At 39.0% G+C, this 17,332-nt stretch overlaps 1 protein-coding gene across 6 annotated transcripts in view; it reads left to right on the top strand.

Annotated features, from left to right (window-relative positions):
- TRAPPC9 (trafficking protein particle complex subunit 9) overlaps nucleotides 1-17,332 on the top strand; it is a 448,113-nt gene that overhangs the window by 3,337 nt on the left and 427,444 nt on the right. For 5 of the 6 annotated variants that reach the window (XM_064398425.1, XM_064398414.1, XM_064398441.1 and 2 more), the window contains exons 3-6: nucleotides 8,439-8,584; nucleotides 10,684-10,812; nucleotides 14,391-14,417; nucleotides 15,593-15,714. In XM_064398425.1, coding sequence (XP_064254495.1) covers nucleotides 8,439-8,584; nucleotides 10,684-10,812; nucleotides 14,391-14,417; nucleotides 15,593-15,714 — 424 coding nt within the window. The remainder of the gene's footprint in view (nucleotides 1-8,438; nucleotides 8,585-10,683; nucleotides 10,813-14,390; nucleotides 14,418-15,592; nucleotides 15,715-17,332) is intronic. The other variant, XM_064398434.1, reaches the window with a different exon arrangement.

The following is a 17,332-nucleotide window of genomic DNA, read 5'->3' as shown; positions in this document are numbered from 1 at the left end:
TGGACAATCCTTTTTAGAATCTTGTCTTTAATGACTCAGTTTGAATGAAATTTGGCTGAATGTAATCAAAATTTCCTGTTCTGGAATAGGTGTAAAATGATAACTGTTGGCCAAGAATCTCAAAATCAGAATGAATTCTGCTGTTCAGTTGTGTCTTCTAAAAAATTGTGATTTGGAAATTGATTTCTTAGATAAATGACTAATTTCTGAGCAGTGGCTGTGTTGTTACTAGTGGGAAATACTCCTTGGGAAGTTCTGAGCTGGTGGGGAGCTGGAGTGACAGCAGAATGTGTGCCCACACATCTCCAAGCAGGTGTTTGATGCTGTTGCAGTGAGGAGTTCAAACAGATTCAGTGTGGTGCTTCAGTTCTTTGCAGAATGGAAGGTGTGTGACCCTGTGTGTAGACACAGGGGTTTATCCAGAGTTAATCACTGGCTCAGCTCTGCACACACCCTTGCTGGGAGGTTTGAATACCAAACATGTTCTCAGTAAGTCTGGATCAATGGATGTACTTGAAGTGTTTGCTGCACCAAACTGCTCAAGGAAAAGCTGTTAAATATTCTAATTTTTCAGTTCAGTAGTAAGAAAGTTCTTCAGTTCTGTTTTGCTGTGGAGTTAGTACTTCTGATTGTTATAAAAGTTAGGATTTATACATTAAAACTTCAGAAAGCTGAATGAAAATATATTTCTAGCTTCTCTGCAACCTTTCTAGGCACCTTTCATGGAGCCTGATGCATCTCTGCCCTCTGTTCTAAAGCAGAAACTCAGGTCCATGGAATAAGGTTGAACTCAGGTCAGTTTATTAAACTAACTTACACTTTCAAGCCAAAGTCTTTGGATGCGAGCCAGTGATAGTAACATTGCATTTTATTATTGGTGAGTTTTTTGGTGCTTGGATTGCAGTTCACAGGATTTTATTTTAGCACATTCCCTTCTGTAGTGACAGATTGACTAATTAAGGGAAAGCACTGCATACCAGGGAGAGACAGGGCTAGGAAGGACCTTCTTCATAGAGAGCAGTTTCTGTTTTTGCAAGATTGGATGTGTAATTCTGTTCAGGGAGGGCTCAAGGTTGTTTGAATGCAGGAAGTGGGTACATCTGATAGAACAACTTTTGCTACTTTGTTGGTTTGGAGTCTGTCAGCATAATGATTTTACAGAAAGAAATAAAAACATGACAATACTGAGATAGTGAGGCAAATGAAGCAGCTTTTTCTAGAACAGGTGGAAATTTCTAAAGGGTTAAAGGCAAAGGAAGTGCCTTGATATTTTCTATGTATTTTCTGTCTATTTGCAATTTTTGTATATAATGTATCCTGACCTCCCAGTCAGTGTGCAACCAATTACTTAAAACCACAAACGTTCTCTATTAAGTGAATGTCAGAGAAGACACACTGTTCTTGTAACAGAGGGTGTGTCTCTGCTGCTGTAATTATGGATAACTATTTAGGCTAAATAAACATATCTTTTCCTCTAACTTCTGAAATTGAAATTAAATGGCAGTGTGTAGCAAAGGTAATTAAATGTGTGGTGCAGCTGTAACATGGAGGTATTGGGATGATTGATTGAGAGAAATATGATAAGAATTTACATGGGCCACATAATTCTGATCACATCATTTGGAAACTAATTAAAACTATTGATAGTTTGTATCTTAAAAGATACTCTTTTCCAAGTATTTTATGGTCAAATATTAAGGTTAATACTTATGTGATGATCAGGGCTTTATATATAAACCTGATCTTCTCCCTCACCCAGTTAGAAGACTTTAATTAGCTTGGTTGCATGATAATTGCCATGGAAGTCAACTGATTGCCTTCTTTTAAGATGCAAAGTTCATACATTTGGAATATTAATTGTTATTTCAAATAAGGTAATTCTTGGGAAAAGTGGGAGTGAGTTGCTTGTGTAATGAGCAGGAGAGACACATTCCCAGAGCTGACAACATACACAAACTCATTGCATTTTGTGAGTAGAAGAATTTTTTTTGGCTGGTAGAAAACTTTATGTATGAAAAATAGTGGGTTAAGTCCTAAAATGTTTTGAAGAAATGTTGTGCTGTTAAACAGAAATTGTAGGACTGAGAGGCTGACCTTGGGTTAATTCCTGGAGCATTCAGCCAAGTGGGGATTTTGGCAAATTGATTTACTTTTTCTTTCTGTTTCTTCATCTGTAAATCGGATAAAATCTTTATGTGGTCACAGGGCTGCTGAGGACAGTTGAAAAGGTTTCTGATATCAGTTGCATTTGATAGTTATTTGTAGAGGCTGGGAGGTTGATGGAGAATGATGGATACACGTGTTCTCATAATGATAAAAAGGTCCTACAAACTGAAAACTAGGAAATATATGTGCCAGAAATACTGAAAATCCCATTTGTTTTAAGTTTTCTATTTTATTTCTGTTTTCAGCTAAAAATAAACATACTTAAGTATGATTGTAAATCTACTTGGATAAGCTCATTTTAATGTTGTTTACATCAGTTTGTGTCTCAGGTTCTTTCTTTTTTAAATACTGGCATAATTTAATGCTGTGGAGGGATGAGGATGTAGGGCCCTTTTTATAGATGTCTCATAGCTGGGATTTGTGCACTGATTTATCAAAGTTGATGATCTCAGTATGTGTATGTGGCTGTTAATTTTCTTTCTGTTCTCTGTCTTTCTAATTTCTGTTTTGTTCCTTTCTGTTTTTTTTCCCCCCCTTCTTCTCTCATACTGCCCTGTGAGTTTGTTGTTGGGTCTAAAAAGGTAGGATGTGATTGTGTATCTTTGAAAATAGTTAGCTTTTTTTCCCATGTCCTGCCTCTTCACTTCGCCTTCATTGCATATTTTAGTGTTGCTTTTTATCTTTATTTTTTCAGTACACACAAAAATAATTGCTGCCTGGAGCCTCACCACTGCAGTTGCCCCCTTTTGGCACATTTGGCAATTATATTTGGTAGCAATGCTGAGTTTTTTTGTAGGACACACATAGTCTGCTTAGGTGGCTGCTGGCCTCTGGAATTTGCTTTATTTTTTAAACTCCAAAGCCATGAAGCTGTTGCTGCCTGTGTTTGATTTCCAAATTCAAAAGTTCTGGCAGTTGATCCAATGCCGTAGCTGTGTCTCTTGAAGTCTGGATAATGTTATGATTGGTGATATCTATAGCTCTGCATGCTAACTGGAATTAGTAGAACTTGATGGAAATTTTTGTTGGAGCATTTTGCATGAATACACCTTTGAGAATTGATTTTGCATGTTTCTTGTTTGTAAATTTAGCCAAATTTAGAGGATCCAGAAATTCCATCAAACTCGTTTCTGGATGGTTTGTAGTGAAAATAAATTCTGTCTTGAAATATAACACTGTTGCACTAAATTTTCCATAAAATTATTCTGGGATCCTAGAAAAGGGCTGGAGATGAAAGAATAAAGCACATATCCTATAGAGCAAAGAAGGCAGAAAAGGAAATCAAGTAGTTCTTAGTTCCTGGAACAGATTTACTGTCCTCCACTTTGAAGTGGTAGCACTGGTCATGATTGTGGCGATTCCTCTGAATATAAGAGTGTGTTTGGTAGAACATTAACCCAACTAACTTTAGGAAACAAGATTTTAAACTAGTTTTGTAGTCAGTGGAATTTTTCTGTGTGGTGAAGATCTTCAGAAGAGGAGTTTGGGTGACTGACACCAAGGAGCATTCCATGGGTGATCCTGCATGAGGCGGCACTGCCTTCCCTGGGGATGTTTCTGAGTGCATCACACTCAGGAGGGGTTTGTAGGGGGAGACTTTGGATGCTTCTTTGAAATTTCATGTTGTAAATGATCTTCTAGAGGAAAAATTAGTAAGAGCTGCTCTTGGCAGTAGGGTGCTGAAGGGAACTGGCCTAGAGGGGTCCTCTTACCCTAGTGGAAGTAACTGTTAATTTATGTGGGCTTCCTGTCCCTAAATAGATTAGGATTAAGCAGGAGAGAGATGAAATATTTAAACAGTGTTTTAATAAAAAATAATCCAGAGAGAAGATATCTGTAAGCTTCTCATTTTCAGGTTCTTCAGCTAAAGCTGTGAGGCAAAACTATCTTGGTATTAAAGTGAGCAATGATTTATGCTGAGACATACATTTTTATATATACCTATGAATATATATGCAATAGGACATTTTTTCCCATTAAATTTGCACCCCAGGATGCATAGAAGAAACCATGAGTCCCTTGGACATGATTTTAAAGGCCTGATGTTGTAGATACTGCATTTTTTCAAAAAGAGGCTTCCCAAATGAGAAGTGAATTAAGTTTTGCTGTCTGTGGAGAGTGGGTTTCGTTTCCATTAAGTCTTTGCCTTTTGTCTTTTTGGACATACTTGAAGTAATTGAATTCACTTTACTTAATTGTGACTGGCTAATTAAGACAGCTTATACATTTGTTTGGTACAAATTTACTCTGTAATAAGTGAGAAAGTATTTTCCAAGAGGATGGCACTTGCAGGGACTGTGGGAGATGAATCCTGTCTTGGCAATACCTTGAAGAGCCTAAAAATAGGTGGAGTGAATTCAGTTTTTGAATAATTAATAGTAAATTCCTTCATCACCAGGAATAAATTATCTGCTTTTCTATAAATAAAGGAGAGTTTCTCAAAGAACAGTGGTTTTATGAGCAATATTTATTGATGTCTGGGTGAATAAATGCCTTCAAACTTCAGATATATTGACTGGGCATAAATCAGCAGCAGAATTAGGTTAGGAAGAGCTGGTGGTGAGCCTCTGTGATCAAAACTATTTTGGTATCAGGTCCTGATTTAGGAGTCAGGCATCATCTCTTTTCCTTTGTGTATGACTCATATTTATGAACTTAATCATCTGCTAGCTGGAAAATCTGGAAGAAAGCTTATAAAGTACAGTATTGAGAGAATAAGAACTTTAATTTGTTCATAAACATAAAGATTGCTTGAAAGCATGGAGACAGAGTTGGAAGCAGTGGCATCTTTGAGAGGAATTATAGCTGGGTAAGGAAACAGTGATTCTCTAATTCCACTACTTATATAAAAAACAAAAAAAAAAGTTAAAGTAATTTAACATTTACCTCATTCTGGAGTGCAAAGAGTAGGAAAATCTGATTTATAACTAATTTATACTCTCCTGTGCAATGCTGATTCCAGATTACAAAGGAACTTTTTGATGGAGTTATTTTTCTATAACTCAAAGCTCAGACTGAAATTTTGGTAAGATTTGGTGCCCTTCCATAGTTCATACAGAGCAGCTTTAGCTTCCACTTTGAATTTTCTTGAATTTTTGTTCTTGTATGATCTATAAATACACGCTTGAAAAATAAAAGACAAATATTTCATTTCCTGACACATCTGAAAGAGGAACAACAACAGTTGTATTGAGCTTCATTTCATGTCAACACCTTCACATCAATTGTGAATATGGTGTGCTAGATCAGAAAAGTGCAAACATTTATAAAGGAATTATTTGTAACTTTTTAGATGGAGAGAAGCAATAGGAGACCTATTGCTTGTCTCTTTTTATTATTTCCTTTTTTATTTTTGTAGACAATAACACTGGTTCTGATAGCTTTTCTCTTTAGTTTTTATAAGGCCATTGTCTGTACTTCTGTGCATCTTCTCTTTTTCAATTTCTGTCCCTTATCTGTATAAATCAGTTACTTTCTCTTCATCTCCTTTTTCCAAACCAACTGCAAGGAATGAGACATTATTTGGTGGCTGAAAAGATGCTTCTCTGTGGTGTAAACTACCCAAGCCAAACTGATAGCCTTGAAGGCAAATAAAGCAGTGACATGGAATTGTTTGGATTCTTGCCATTCCTCCTGGCCTTTCTGCCTTCAAATCTAAAGGAAATAAATGAATGTCCTTTTTCCTGCCCTTACATTTCAAATGTTCTGTGCCTCTTCTCCTTTTGTCATTTCTACATTACAGACTTCACGAGGACAGTTGGTTCAGATGCCTTATGGAGATTATTTCAGTGACATTTCAGTTCATCTCTAGGGTCCTCTGGGAAGTTCTTCACTTGAAAAAAACCCTCACTGCCCCAAGCCTGGTTTCATTCCACAACATTGGCATTCCTCTTATATTCTGGTCTCACTCCAGGGAATAAGAATTCAGCATCTGCAGAATGGCTGTAACCTTAGGGGTTTTTTGGGTTTCTTTTTTGTTGTTAAGTTCAAATAGTCTCAGTAACTTTTTAAAAAATCACAGGCTAGTTTGGGCTGGAACAAACCTTAAAGATCATCTCGTTCCAGCCCCTCTGCCATGGGCAGGGACACCTTTCACCAGACCAGGTTGCTCCAAGCCTTGTCCAACCTGCCCTGGATCACATCCAGGGATGGGGCATCCACAGCTTCTCTGGGAAACCTGTTCAACTTAATTTAAATTAAATTAATTAAATTGAAAAAGTATCACTTCATCTTCTAAAAGCTTAAAGTTTACAGCTATGTCATTCCAAGATGGTTCTTTGTATTTTTGCCAGATTCTTTGGATTTCATAATAAATATAAAATAAAGAATGACATCTGCAATGATTCTTCTAATTAAATTTTCATTTTTGATTGACTTTTATTTTAAGCTATCCAAAGAAATAAGAGTCTATTTTTCCTTGGTGTGATGTGTGGAAAGTAAACTTTCATACCTCTCTGTATGTACTTAGAAGACACTGTTAGAACAACGGGATACACAATTGAAAATAACATAGATAAATTAATGAAATATCTCAGTTGACATTTAAATTTCTTCCTCATAAAATAAGTTTATAATTATAGTGCAAGGACATTCTTGCCATGGAGTACTTTTGCAGGAGGGAGAACAAGAGAATTGTTCATGGATTTGAGAGAGCAGAGTTGTTCTGAACTGTCACTTCAACCATGAGATGTTTTCCAAGTCCATGGTGTCTAGCTTTGCATCTGTTACTTATTAAACTTTTCTTTAGCTGAAATGTACTAAAAAATCAAACAAAATAGGAGGATTAGTGCCTTTGTCACACAAATTTTTGCCCCAGTTGCCTTTTCAGCTGTTCCAAGGTGTCTTGAATATATTCAATAGGCTTTGTCTGTTCATTTGGGAAGAACATCACCATTTATTTTAACATGTAAAAAAAGAGTAGGAGGAGAAACTCTGTCAGCTGTTGCCTGAAGTGATGGTGCTTTTTAACTCATCATCCCTTTAAAAGAAGGGGCTGGGAGCAGGGGAAGGTTTGTGAGGTCTGGGGGCTCTGAGGGGGTTCTGGGCCCCTGACACCTTTGGGTTGTGTGTGGAGAGGGTCCCAGCAGAGGAGACAGAAGCTCAGAGCAGGATTTTGGGAAAATTACCTTTAATATTCTCAGAGCTAAAATGTGAGGGATTCCATGGGAAGCATCCATGGAGTTGTGGGATTTATTCAAGAACAGCTTCCTGGAAGCACAGGAACAATCCATCCCCTGCTAAGGGAAAGGGAAAAGGCAGAACAAGAGACCACCCTGGCTTAACAATGAGCTTTTGGGTGTACTGGAAGGGCGAAAAATCAGCATATCAGCTATGGGCAAGCAGCCAAATACTCACTGTGGTCTACAGGAACCTTGCTTTGGAGGTTTTCAGGGCATTTGACTCTAGCTGTGTACCCAAAACATGTGATACATTGCTTTTTTCAAGTATATCCTTGTCTTGGTTTGGAAAGACAGCTGTCCGCTAAGGAAGGCAGGAGCCTGTCTGAAATGGAAAATGTAAAACCCCTCCCTCTGAATTGCTATAAATTTTAAATTAAGGGATTCTCAGGCAAAAAATATGGGAGCAGGAATAACAGTTCTTTAATAGGGAAGAAAATAAAAAGATAAAATGAACAATGCAGTAAACTAAAACAGCACCCACAAGCTGACACCCTGTGGGTCAGGGTGTTGGTAGCAGTCCCACTGGAATTGTGGCTGCAGTCCTCCTGGAGTGTCAGGTGTGGTTCTGCTGGAGCAGGGATCCTGTAGAAAGGTGTCTTCCTCTGAAGATCCAGGGGAAGAAGGGGCAGCTGTTCCTCTGGGAAATCCAGTGGAGAAAAGCTGTGTTGGTGTTTCAGAACCTCCAGATTATATCCGGGTGGGAATGCTTGGATCCTTCCTCTGTGCAGAGCATCTCCCAATGGGATGCTGTAGTTCTTATTAGTCATGCAGTGACATCCAATATCCTGTTATCAGCAGGTGTCTCCCCGGAGGGAGGAGTGGTTGTGGAAGAGATAAGGAAAACTGCCCACTTCACAGAAGACAACTGCCATAGAGATGGCAACCAGAATACATTTTGCTTGGCAATCCAGGACAATCCTCAAATTGTTGCTCCTTTTGCATATTACATTAGTTAGCATTCACATTTGCTTAGAAACAGACAGTAAATCCATGTTGATCTGCTATTAAGGAGGGAAGGAATTGACTTTAGGTGTTTGTTAGCCCACACCAGCATTCCCTGGCAGTACCTGAAGTGCACCTCTGGTTTTGCAGACACTACAAGAAGCGCTGCCAGGGCCGGATGCGGAAGCACGTGGGCGATCTGTGTCTGCAGGCTGGCATGCTGCAGGATTCCCTGGTGCACTACCACATGGCAGTGGAGCTGCTGCGCTCTGTCAACGACTTCCTGTGGCTTGGAGGTAGGATTAGGTGGTGGGAGTTGTAATCCCAAGTTAATCAAGCTATCCTTTATGATTTGTTGCGAAAAGTAATGATTTTAGTCACCAAAATCTGGATATCATGTGTGGATAAGAATGAAGTTGGAACAAAAGTTGGTCAATGAGACATGAGAAAGGAATGTGCTTAGGAATACCTAAACAGGATAAATTGTGTTAAAAAAAGTTGTGTCTGATTTTTCGTGATTCCTTGGAAAGTATTTGATTTTTATTCACTGGGTTGTGTCGGTGTTTTAAAAATATTTCCTATGGGTCCACTGTGGACTCTTAGGAAAAAAATTTTGCCTTTACATCTCCTAAAGCTACAAGTATTAAACTTCCACTGGCATAATTTCCTTTCATATTAGGTTCTAGGATTTGCTTTTTTCCCCTGCCTTTCCTCCATCCTTTTTAAATTTTTTTTTTATTTTTTATGCCTGTTTTTTGTTATTTATTGGCCATACAAATGATCTTTGAGCACAATTTCTGCTTCTCAGTTTCATACCCTTCCAGGACAATCACAGTCTCCAGTTCTGCTTTTAGCTTTCTCATTCCACGTGGAAATAATTTATCTTCTTAATGGCCCTGTAGATTACATACCATGAAAACCTTAACACCTTTTGACCTCCCACTTCTTTCCTTCTGCAATTCCAAAGGCTTAAGTGGCTCAGGATTCCTCAAATTCTACTTAGAGACCTCCAGAGGACTCTTCCAATCCAAACAGTTTGATAAGTCTGTGAGTCTGATCTGCTTCTATCATGTCCAGTTACATCAGGTTGTTCAGGTACTTGTCCAGTTGAATTTCAGGTATATTTAATGATGGAAGTTTTACAGTATTTGAACAACCTGTTCTGACATTTTGCTGATTATAATTTGAAAAAATCCAACAACAAAACATAAATTGGTCTTAGCTTAAAGCAGAACTTCTTGTGTGCACTTGTGTTGACTCTCATCTGATCACTGCACCTCTGAGAAGCTCCTGCCTCCATCTCTTCCCTACCTTTCCCACTGGGTGTTTTAAAGGCAGCAGGAACACCAGCCTGTAGCCTGTTGCTCTGTAAGGCTGAGCAAATCCAGTTCTCTCAGCTTCCCACATGCCAGGAGCTCCAGTCCCACAACCCTTCTGACGCCTCCCACAAGCCTTGCTTTGGGATGAGGCTCCTGCCAGCCCCTGTCTCCAGCCTGGCAAGTTCTCTCTGCACTGAAGGCTTGCCCTACTGTTCCCCCAGTTTGGTGTCACCCAGGAAGTTTCTGGGTGTGCTCTATGCAATCATCCCTGCAGTTAATGAAGGCATGAGTGTTGTCCCCCTGAGGACACCACTGGTCACAGCAATTTGGCTGATCACAAGCCTTTGAGTCTGGCTGTCCAGCTGATTTTCCACCTGCTTTATAGGCCAGCTATCCCAGTCTTCCCCATTTGGCTGCAAGCATTCTGGGGAGACCGTGTCCAAAGATGTTTTGAAAGCCAAAATACACAACATCCACTGATGTTCCTTTGTCCACTGAGCTTAGCATCTCCTCAGAGGGGACAGTGAGGCTGCCAAGGGCTGATTTATCCTCAATAAATCAATGTGAGCTGTTCACAGACACCTTCTTTCACTTCATGTGCTTCCAGCAGGATTTCTGTGCAGCCTTTCCAGGCAGCTGATGTTGATCTGTCTGTGCTGGTAGTTCCTTCTCAAAGATGACATTTCCCTTTTCCCAGCCACTAGAAGCCTCCCCCAGTGAGCATGAACCTGTTGGAGGTGATGAGAGAGTGGTCTGACCTTGGTCAGCTCTCTTGTCCTCTTGCCTGGTTTTGTGGAATTGCATCCAGTTGGATTGAGTGCTTTTCATGTGAGCTTCCTCTGCTGTGACAAGTTCTCACTCCTGCAGATTCTTCCAGTGGGTTGGGGCAATGGGGATCTGAGGGTGAACACAGAGGTGAAAAACACATTGAATATCTCAGAATTATCCGTGCTTTGTCATTAGACCTCTAATTTCAGGCACATTTTTGTTTGTGTAAATAGACTTTACCACAGGATACTTCACTTCCTGCAAATGTCTCTACTAATCCGTTGGCTTTTTTTTTCTTTTCTCTGCAGCTGCCCTTGAGGGGCTGTGCTCAGCATCTGTCATCTATCACTACCCAGGTGGCACTGGGGGTAAAGTTGGGTCTCGCAGGGCTCAGGGAGGTTCTCTTTCTGCTGAGGCAGGCAACAGGCACAGGCCAGGTAAGGATGACATTTCTGTTTTATTCTGTTTACCACCACTAAACATCTGAAAACTTCTCCCTACATCCTAACTTTGTAAAATTATACAGATGACAACATTAATCAGAGGAGGGAGGTTTGGGGAAGAATTTGTTGGGGTTTTTTGTTTAGATTTTTGCAATTATTTTTCTGTTTTGGTGTTAATATCAATACATGTGCTTTGCACAGAATTGCAAAGCTTTTGATTTCTTCACCTGATTGTTAGTAGTGTCTGTGTTAGTTTGAATTTTGCTGGAGGAGATGCAGGCAGTTTTCATAAAATATGATCTGACAGAGCTGCATGTATTAAAAAGAATTAGTTGGGTACATTTTATTCAGATTTTTTTTCTATTCTAAAGTCAATGAGTAGCAAATATATTTTTTTAAAAAATGAAATGCCAATAAACCAACATAATTTTTAAGGTTTAGTATGCTTTTTCCAATCTCTTGGACTGCAAAAGAGATAGCTGAGGAGAAATATGTAACACAGTGAACATTGTGGAAAAGGATGGGTAGGGATCAAAGGTTCAGTGTTTCTTTCAAGAGAAGAACTGGAGGACATCAAACAGAGCTTAGCAGATGGAGAAGCAGATGAAAGGAGTTACTCTTTATCCAGCCTACAGGTATGACATGGACCTCCTTGTCATTCAGAGGTCTGGATCTGGTGGTGTGTGTGAGAGAGGCAAGGCTGCTGCAGCTCCATGGCCCCAGGTCCAGGCAGACAGGAGGCTGAGCAGGAATTCCCAGCAGGCTGGAGAACACACAGGGAACACACAGAGCCTCAGTCTGTCCAGGAGCTGGCCACTGCCTGCACCACTTGCTGGCACCTCAACCCACAAGGCTGAGAGCCAGAGCCCATTCCACTTGTTGGTGCTTAGACCAGCACACACACATGCACTGCCCTCTGCTTTTCCATGCTTGTTCCTTGCACTGCCTCAGTCCCTCCTTCTCCTTGTCTTTGGCTCATCCCCTGCAGCCCAGAAGGAATCCTGCACAATCCTAGGATGTTCTTTCCCTACAGTGAGCCCCTTATCCCTGTGGGGAGTGGCCCCCCAGTCTGTCTGTAAGGGGATCCAGAGAGCTGCTGGTGTAACTGGGCTGGGCTTCACTCCCCCACAGCTCTGTTGGCTCTGTTGGGGTTCAGCTGATGGTCACTGATCCTCTCCACTCCTTTGTGGTTGTGCAGATGAGCCTGTCACATAACCTGACACTTGTCACATGGTGTTACAGATCCTGAAAGGTTCTGTAGCTTTTAGGAGAGGCTGGGCTGGGGCATGTGCTTTGTATTACCTTTCTTATGAACTGTGTGTACTGAGATCAGATAGTTGTGATAGTAAAATTACCTTCTTTCAGAACAGAATACTAATTTTAATAAAATATCTAGTCATCAAAATCTGTTCATTTGGTCCCATGACCTATGAATGCATTTTATATTGGCTGTTACAATTTCACCTGGGTAGTGACCTTTATCTACTTTTCAATAAATATATATATAAGAAAGCTCCAAAATACAACTGAATATATATCAGGAGATGTTGCAATCTGTTTGTCATGGGCACTCCTGGGTACTGAAGAAGGATAACAAATAAGTCACAGCTATTAGAATAATTGAATCTATTTTGGGTGTATTTTTGCTGGGTTTCTACTTAAGTTGTCTTGTATTTCAAAGTCCAGTTTGCAAACTTGTTAGTGTAGTTGTATTAAAAAAAGTTTTTGTTTTATATGACAAGATTTTTCAAAGGACTTTTCTGTGAAGAAAAACTGATCACAGGTTTTTTTTTTGTCATCCTTTGCAGATGAAAATTTTACTTTGTGGCCCATTAGGTACTGTTCCCTAACTCTAGTTATGATCTCTGTGTTTGGAGGTGTGAACTGCTGAGCTCCCTGTGGCCAAACAGCTGTTGCTGTGATATTTTCCTACAAAGTTTTCTGAAAGTTTCTTTTTATTACTCATTCCTGACTCTGCAGTGCCTTTCATTTGAAATCCTTTCAAACTGCACCTTTGGTTATAGTCTCTTCCACTGTAATTGATTTTGTGAGGACAGTGCTCAATCTGGGGAACAAATTCCACTGTATCTTTCTGTGGGATAAAGCCAGAAAAAAAGGGGTTTCCAAATTCTGCACAAATCAAGAAATGCCACACTTGGAACTGAAATTTTTGCCTGATTTTGAGGCATGTAGATGTGAGAGTTACCTTTAGTGCTTCCTCTTGTGCCTGGAATTGCACCTCTTCTTGTGCCTTGGCATTTTTAGGCTACAGCGCAAGACCTGGCTGCTCAGCAGATGGGGTGTCTGCTTTATGTAGAAATTTTGGAAAGAAAGCTCCAAAATACAACTGAGCTTCTGCTCTGTACTGTGGCTGCCCATCCTGGAAGTGTTCAGGGTCAGGTTGGATGGGTTTTTGAGTAACCTGCTCTAGTGGAAGGTGCCCCTGCCCATGGACAGGGATTTGGAACTTGAGGGATTTGGAACTTGATGGTCTTTAAGGTCCCTTTCCAAAGTTATCTGTGAAAAAGGTGTTTTGGCTTCTCAAGTATCTAAACCCTTCTGTTTGTATGGGGACAGGTTTAGGCTGTGTCCCCTGGAATTCCTGGATGTGTCTCTGCAGCCTTCAGTGTAAAGGAAGATTCTGAGTTGCTCAGTTCCTCCTGGCCAGGAAATCTGGATGTGGTCTGTCAGTTGTGGGATTTGTATGCCAACCAAGATGAGTCTGGATTGCTTTATGCTTAGGTCACTGGCTGTTCTGGATTTCTCCACTGGATTTTATTTGTTGGGAATTCTAAGATCTTGATTTTGTTGCCTGACCTCCCTCTTTCCCCAGGCAGAATTATGACACCTGAGTTGGTGTGTGTTTGGGTCTAGATCTAAATCTCTGCTTCACTTGTTTGGAATCTGAGAAAATCAGCTGAAGGGAGGGTCTGTCTTGCTGATAAACTAATTGTTTTTGACTGCTTAACCCTTGATATGATCAATTTTATTGCCATGTTTAACCAAAGTTTAGGGCAACAAGGTGTTCCACACCTGGTAATCCAACTCTGCAGTACTCTTGGCAGCTCTTGGACAGTCTGCCTTATTGGGTTGACATGATTCTATTATTAAAAAAAATAGATGGAGAGAAATTAATAACAATTAAAAGGGATAAAATTAATTGGAAAGTTTATTCTAGAGTATTGTGCAGATTAAATGAGCTCCCACAAGAAGATTTAAGTACTGCAGGTCCTGGCACTAATACTAAATGGACTGTAATGGAAACTTGCTAACCAAAACAATAAAGAAAAAAAGATATGGCTTTAAATTATACACTGAAAATTCTGAAATTCATCATAGTGTATCTTAGAACTCATTGCAAATTTATAGACTTTTACATCTATTTATTAACAAAATGAGATTTAACATATGGGGACTACATGAATTATAACTGGTAGTCCTTCACAACAGCAGTGATAATCCTGGTGAATCTGATGATTTTGTTCAAGCCTGATGTTATAAAACATTATAAGAACTTTTTTTTGCTGGCTCTATTTAAGGCTGAAAAAAATCATTTTTGTTCCTCCTTTTAGGGGCACAAGAAGTTCTCATTGATCCAGGTACATTATTTTCCTGCATGTTTCCAAAGTCTTTTCTTGTATTACTTGATGTGTTTTGCAATTGTATAGATAGTTACTGCCACTTGCCAAAGCTAGTAGTGATCCCTGATGCTTCAGTTTTTGGCTATAAATCTTGAGAAATTATAGAGATTGAAGGGTAACTGGCACAAAATAAATGCTGTAGTTCTGTGATTGTGTCTCCATGAATTCTGATCAATGGGATTTCTTTCCATGAGTAGTGAGGATTTTAAAATATTTTTGAAGTGACCAACCTGAATGGTCGTATGTGGTTTTGTAGTGTCATGGTGCTCCCTCAGTCATCATGAACAAACATCTTTCACTTCCATAAAAATACTCTCAGTCTCCAGATGTGCTTGGTCTGATTCCTTAAGGTTAATAAGCATATTAAAAAAGTTGCCTTAGTATTTAAGTATGTAAAGAAACGTTCTTTCTGCTTCCTGAGTAAATTCAGAAATACCTTTCACAATAGCTTTTAACTGTCTATTGACAGTTTGGGCCAGCTCTGAAACACAGAGATTTTTTTGCCATTTTTGCAGAGAAACCTCTTGGAGAAATCCATTAGTGTATAATCCTAAATAAATTACAGTATAATGCTACAGATTAAGTAATATCTAAGGAGGTATCGAGCCTTGCCAAACCTTTGATATGTCTCCACTTTTATGATGTTAACTCCAATAAAATCAAATTCTAAAAATAAAATTTCCACATTCTTTCTAATATCCCAGATTTCCTTGGCATCTATTTCAAATTCTTATCCCTTATATAGACCCTTTCTCTTTCCTTCTTTCTTGTATAACAAAACCATTTTCTTACTGTTTAGTCTGAGCCTTTTTTTTCCCTAAGGTGTGCTTTAGAAACACAATTTTAAAGTAGAAGAAGAAGTAGTTCAGAGCTAAAACTGTCTATTCAGATGTGGCCATAATATAATTTTAGCAATCTATATTTTATTCATACTCTAAACATTCAGATAAGTGCTAAAAATCATGAATATATTTGTTTTTTACTAAATGAAAGATTATTTTATTTCTTTCTAGGCAGGGCAAGTGTACTTTGTGTATTCTGTGTCAAACCTACAGCATACCCTAGCTTACTTTTTAGATATTTAGCATTTGCCAAGAGTCTTTGTGCTCATTTCTGACCCTGTTCTGTTCTAGGTGCTCTGACTTCCAACGGGATCAATGCAGACACCAGTGCTGAGATAGGACGTGCCAAGAACTGCCTGAGTCCTGAAGACATCATAGAAAAATACAAAGAAGCCATTTCTTACTATGGCAAGGTAATCCAGGTTATTTTTAAATGAACACCTTAAGGTTTTCACCTTTTAAACAGTGATGTGCTGAGGCTTTGGTTTTGGGGGATCTTTTAAAGCATGGCAGTGAGGTTTGTAAATAGCTTCCAGCTCTACTGGACCAGTTTTTAGGTTTTTGTGCAAATGCTCAGAGCCTGAGATAGAAAAGGAGCTTAATGTCTGCAATTATAATAAGAAAATAAACAAAACTGTTTTTTACTGTGAAAATAGTGGCTCAGTGTCCTCATCAACACTAAAGATAAGTTTAATTGTATTGCAGTGGAGTTGTTTAATCACTTTTTAATTTCAGGTGTTTCTCTTGTTTGATAAAGTATCTTTAGACTAAGCTTATAAATAATTATTACAGGCATTTTCATGTCCATGTTGAAGGGAGACTCTCCAAGTGAAACAAGTTCAATTGTGTGCATGAGTTAATTTATGACCAGGAGCAATGGAAGGTGATAGTTCTGGGCACAGTGTCAGATAAATTAGAATCCATCAGTAAAACAATAACTGTCAAGGATGCATTCAGCTTTTTAATGTTACCTTAAGGGTACATTGCTCATCTAGAAAGGGTCTGATGTCTCTAGGAGTATAAAATTATTTGACTTAGTTGGGCTTAAGGCAGGATATTTATATTTTGATTATTTATAATATGCACTTTGCTCTCAGCAAGTAATAACTGTGTTTCACTGCAGCTCCACTTAAAATAACAAATAAATTTGTGTCAGGACTGATTTATAACCCTTCAAGACAAGCACAGTTACCTCCTGTCTGTTCCAGACCTACAGAGTAACTCCTTGCTCTAATGCTGAGGAAGCAGCACTTTTCTGGGTAGTTTTTATGTTCTCACTCAGCTGAAAAAACTTTTCTAGCACCTTCTAAAATAGATTCAATCTCCACTGATTTGCTTTTGCTAATATAAATGCATGAGAGAGGAATATGTGACAGCTTTGCTGGTGTAACTCTTATATTTTGTTATTGAGCTTTCTATCCCCCATTAGTTTTCAAATATAAATACCTGAAGAGAGCTTAACTTCAGCAGGAGATGGGCCACATCAAATACCCAGTATCAGTGTTTGAGGAAATCACCAGACCAGACTGTGTGGCTAGAAAATTGCCTGTTATCTGAGCACAAACAGTTCAATGCTCATCTGCATTGTCTTAAGCAAGCTAAATCACTAAACAGTCATTTACAGCAAATGTTTTGCAAACAAATATTGGAACAGTCAGATTGCTTTCTAATTGTCTCATCAGGAATATTGTTTTAACTAAAGAGAAAATGGATGCAGCAATACAAATATTTGCATTGTAAAGGTAGAATTTATTTGCAGATGCATCACCCACAACCAACCATTTATATGAGGTTACCCCAAAAGGTTCCAATATTCCCAGCTTTTCTCCTCCCCTGAACTCTCAGACTGAAGCTGTGCTCTGTCTCAAAATGAGAGCAGTGAGTGAAGAGGCTGAAAACAGCTGTTTTGCACAATAATATTTTAGATGACACCTTAATTTTCACTTGGGCATATGTTAATAATTTAACAGTGTAGTCATTAGCATTAAGGAATTGCTGGGTTTGGAGGATGTGACAGCTGATTTATGTGCT

The sequence above is a fragment of the Passer domesticus genome, chromosome 1 (assembly GCF_036417665.1).
Source record: "Passer domesticus isolate bPasDom1 chromosome 1, bPasDom1.hap1, whole genome shotgun sequence".
Lineage (NCBI taxonomy): Eukaryota > Metazoa > Chordata > Aves > Passeriformes > Passeridae > Passer > Passer domesticus.
This window is presented reverse-complemented; position numbering and strand designations above follow the sequence as displayed.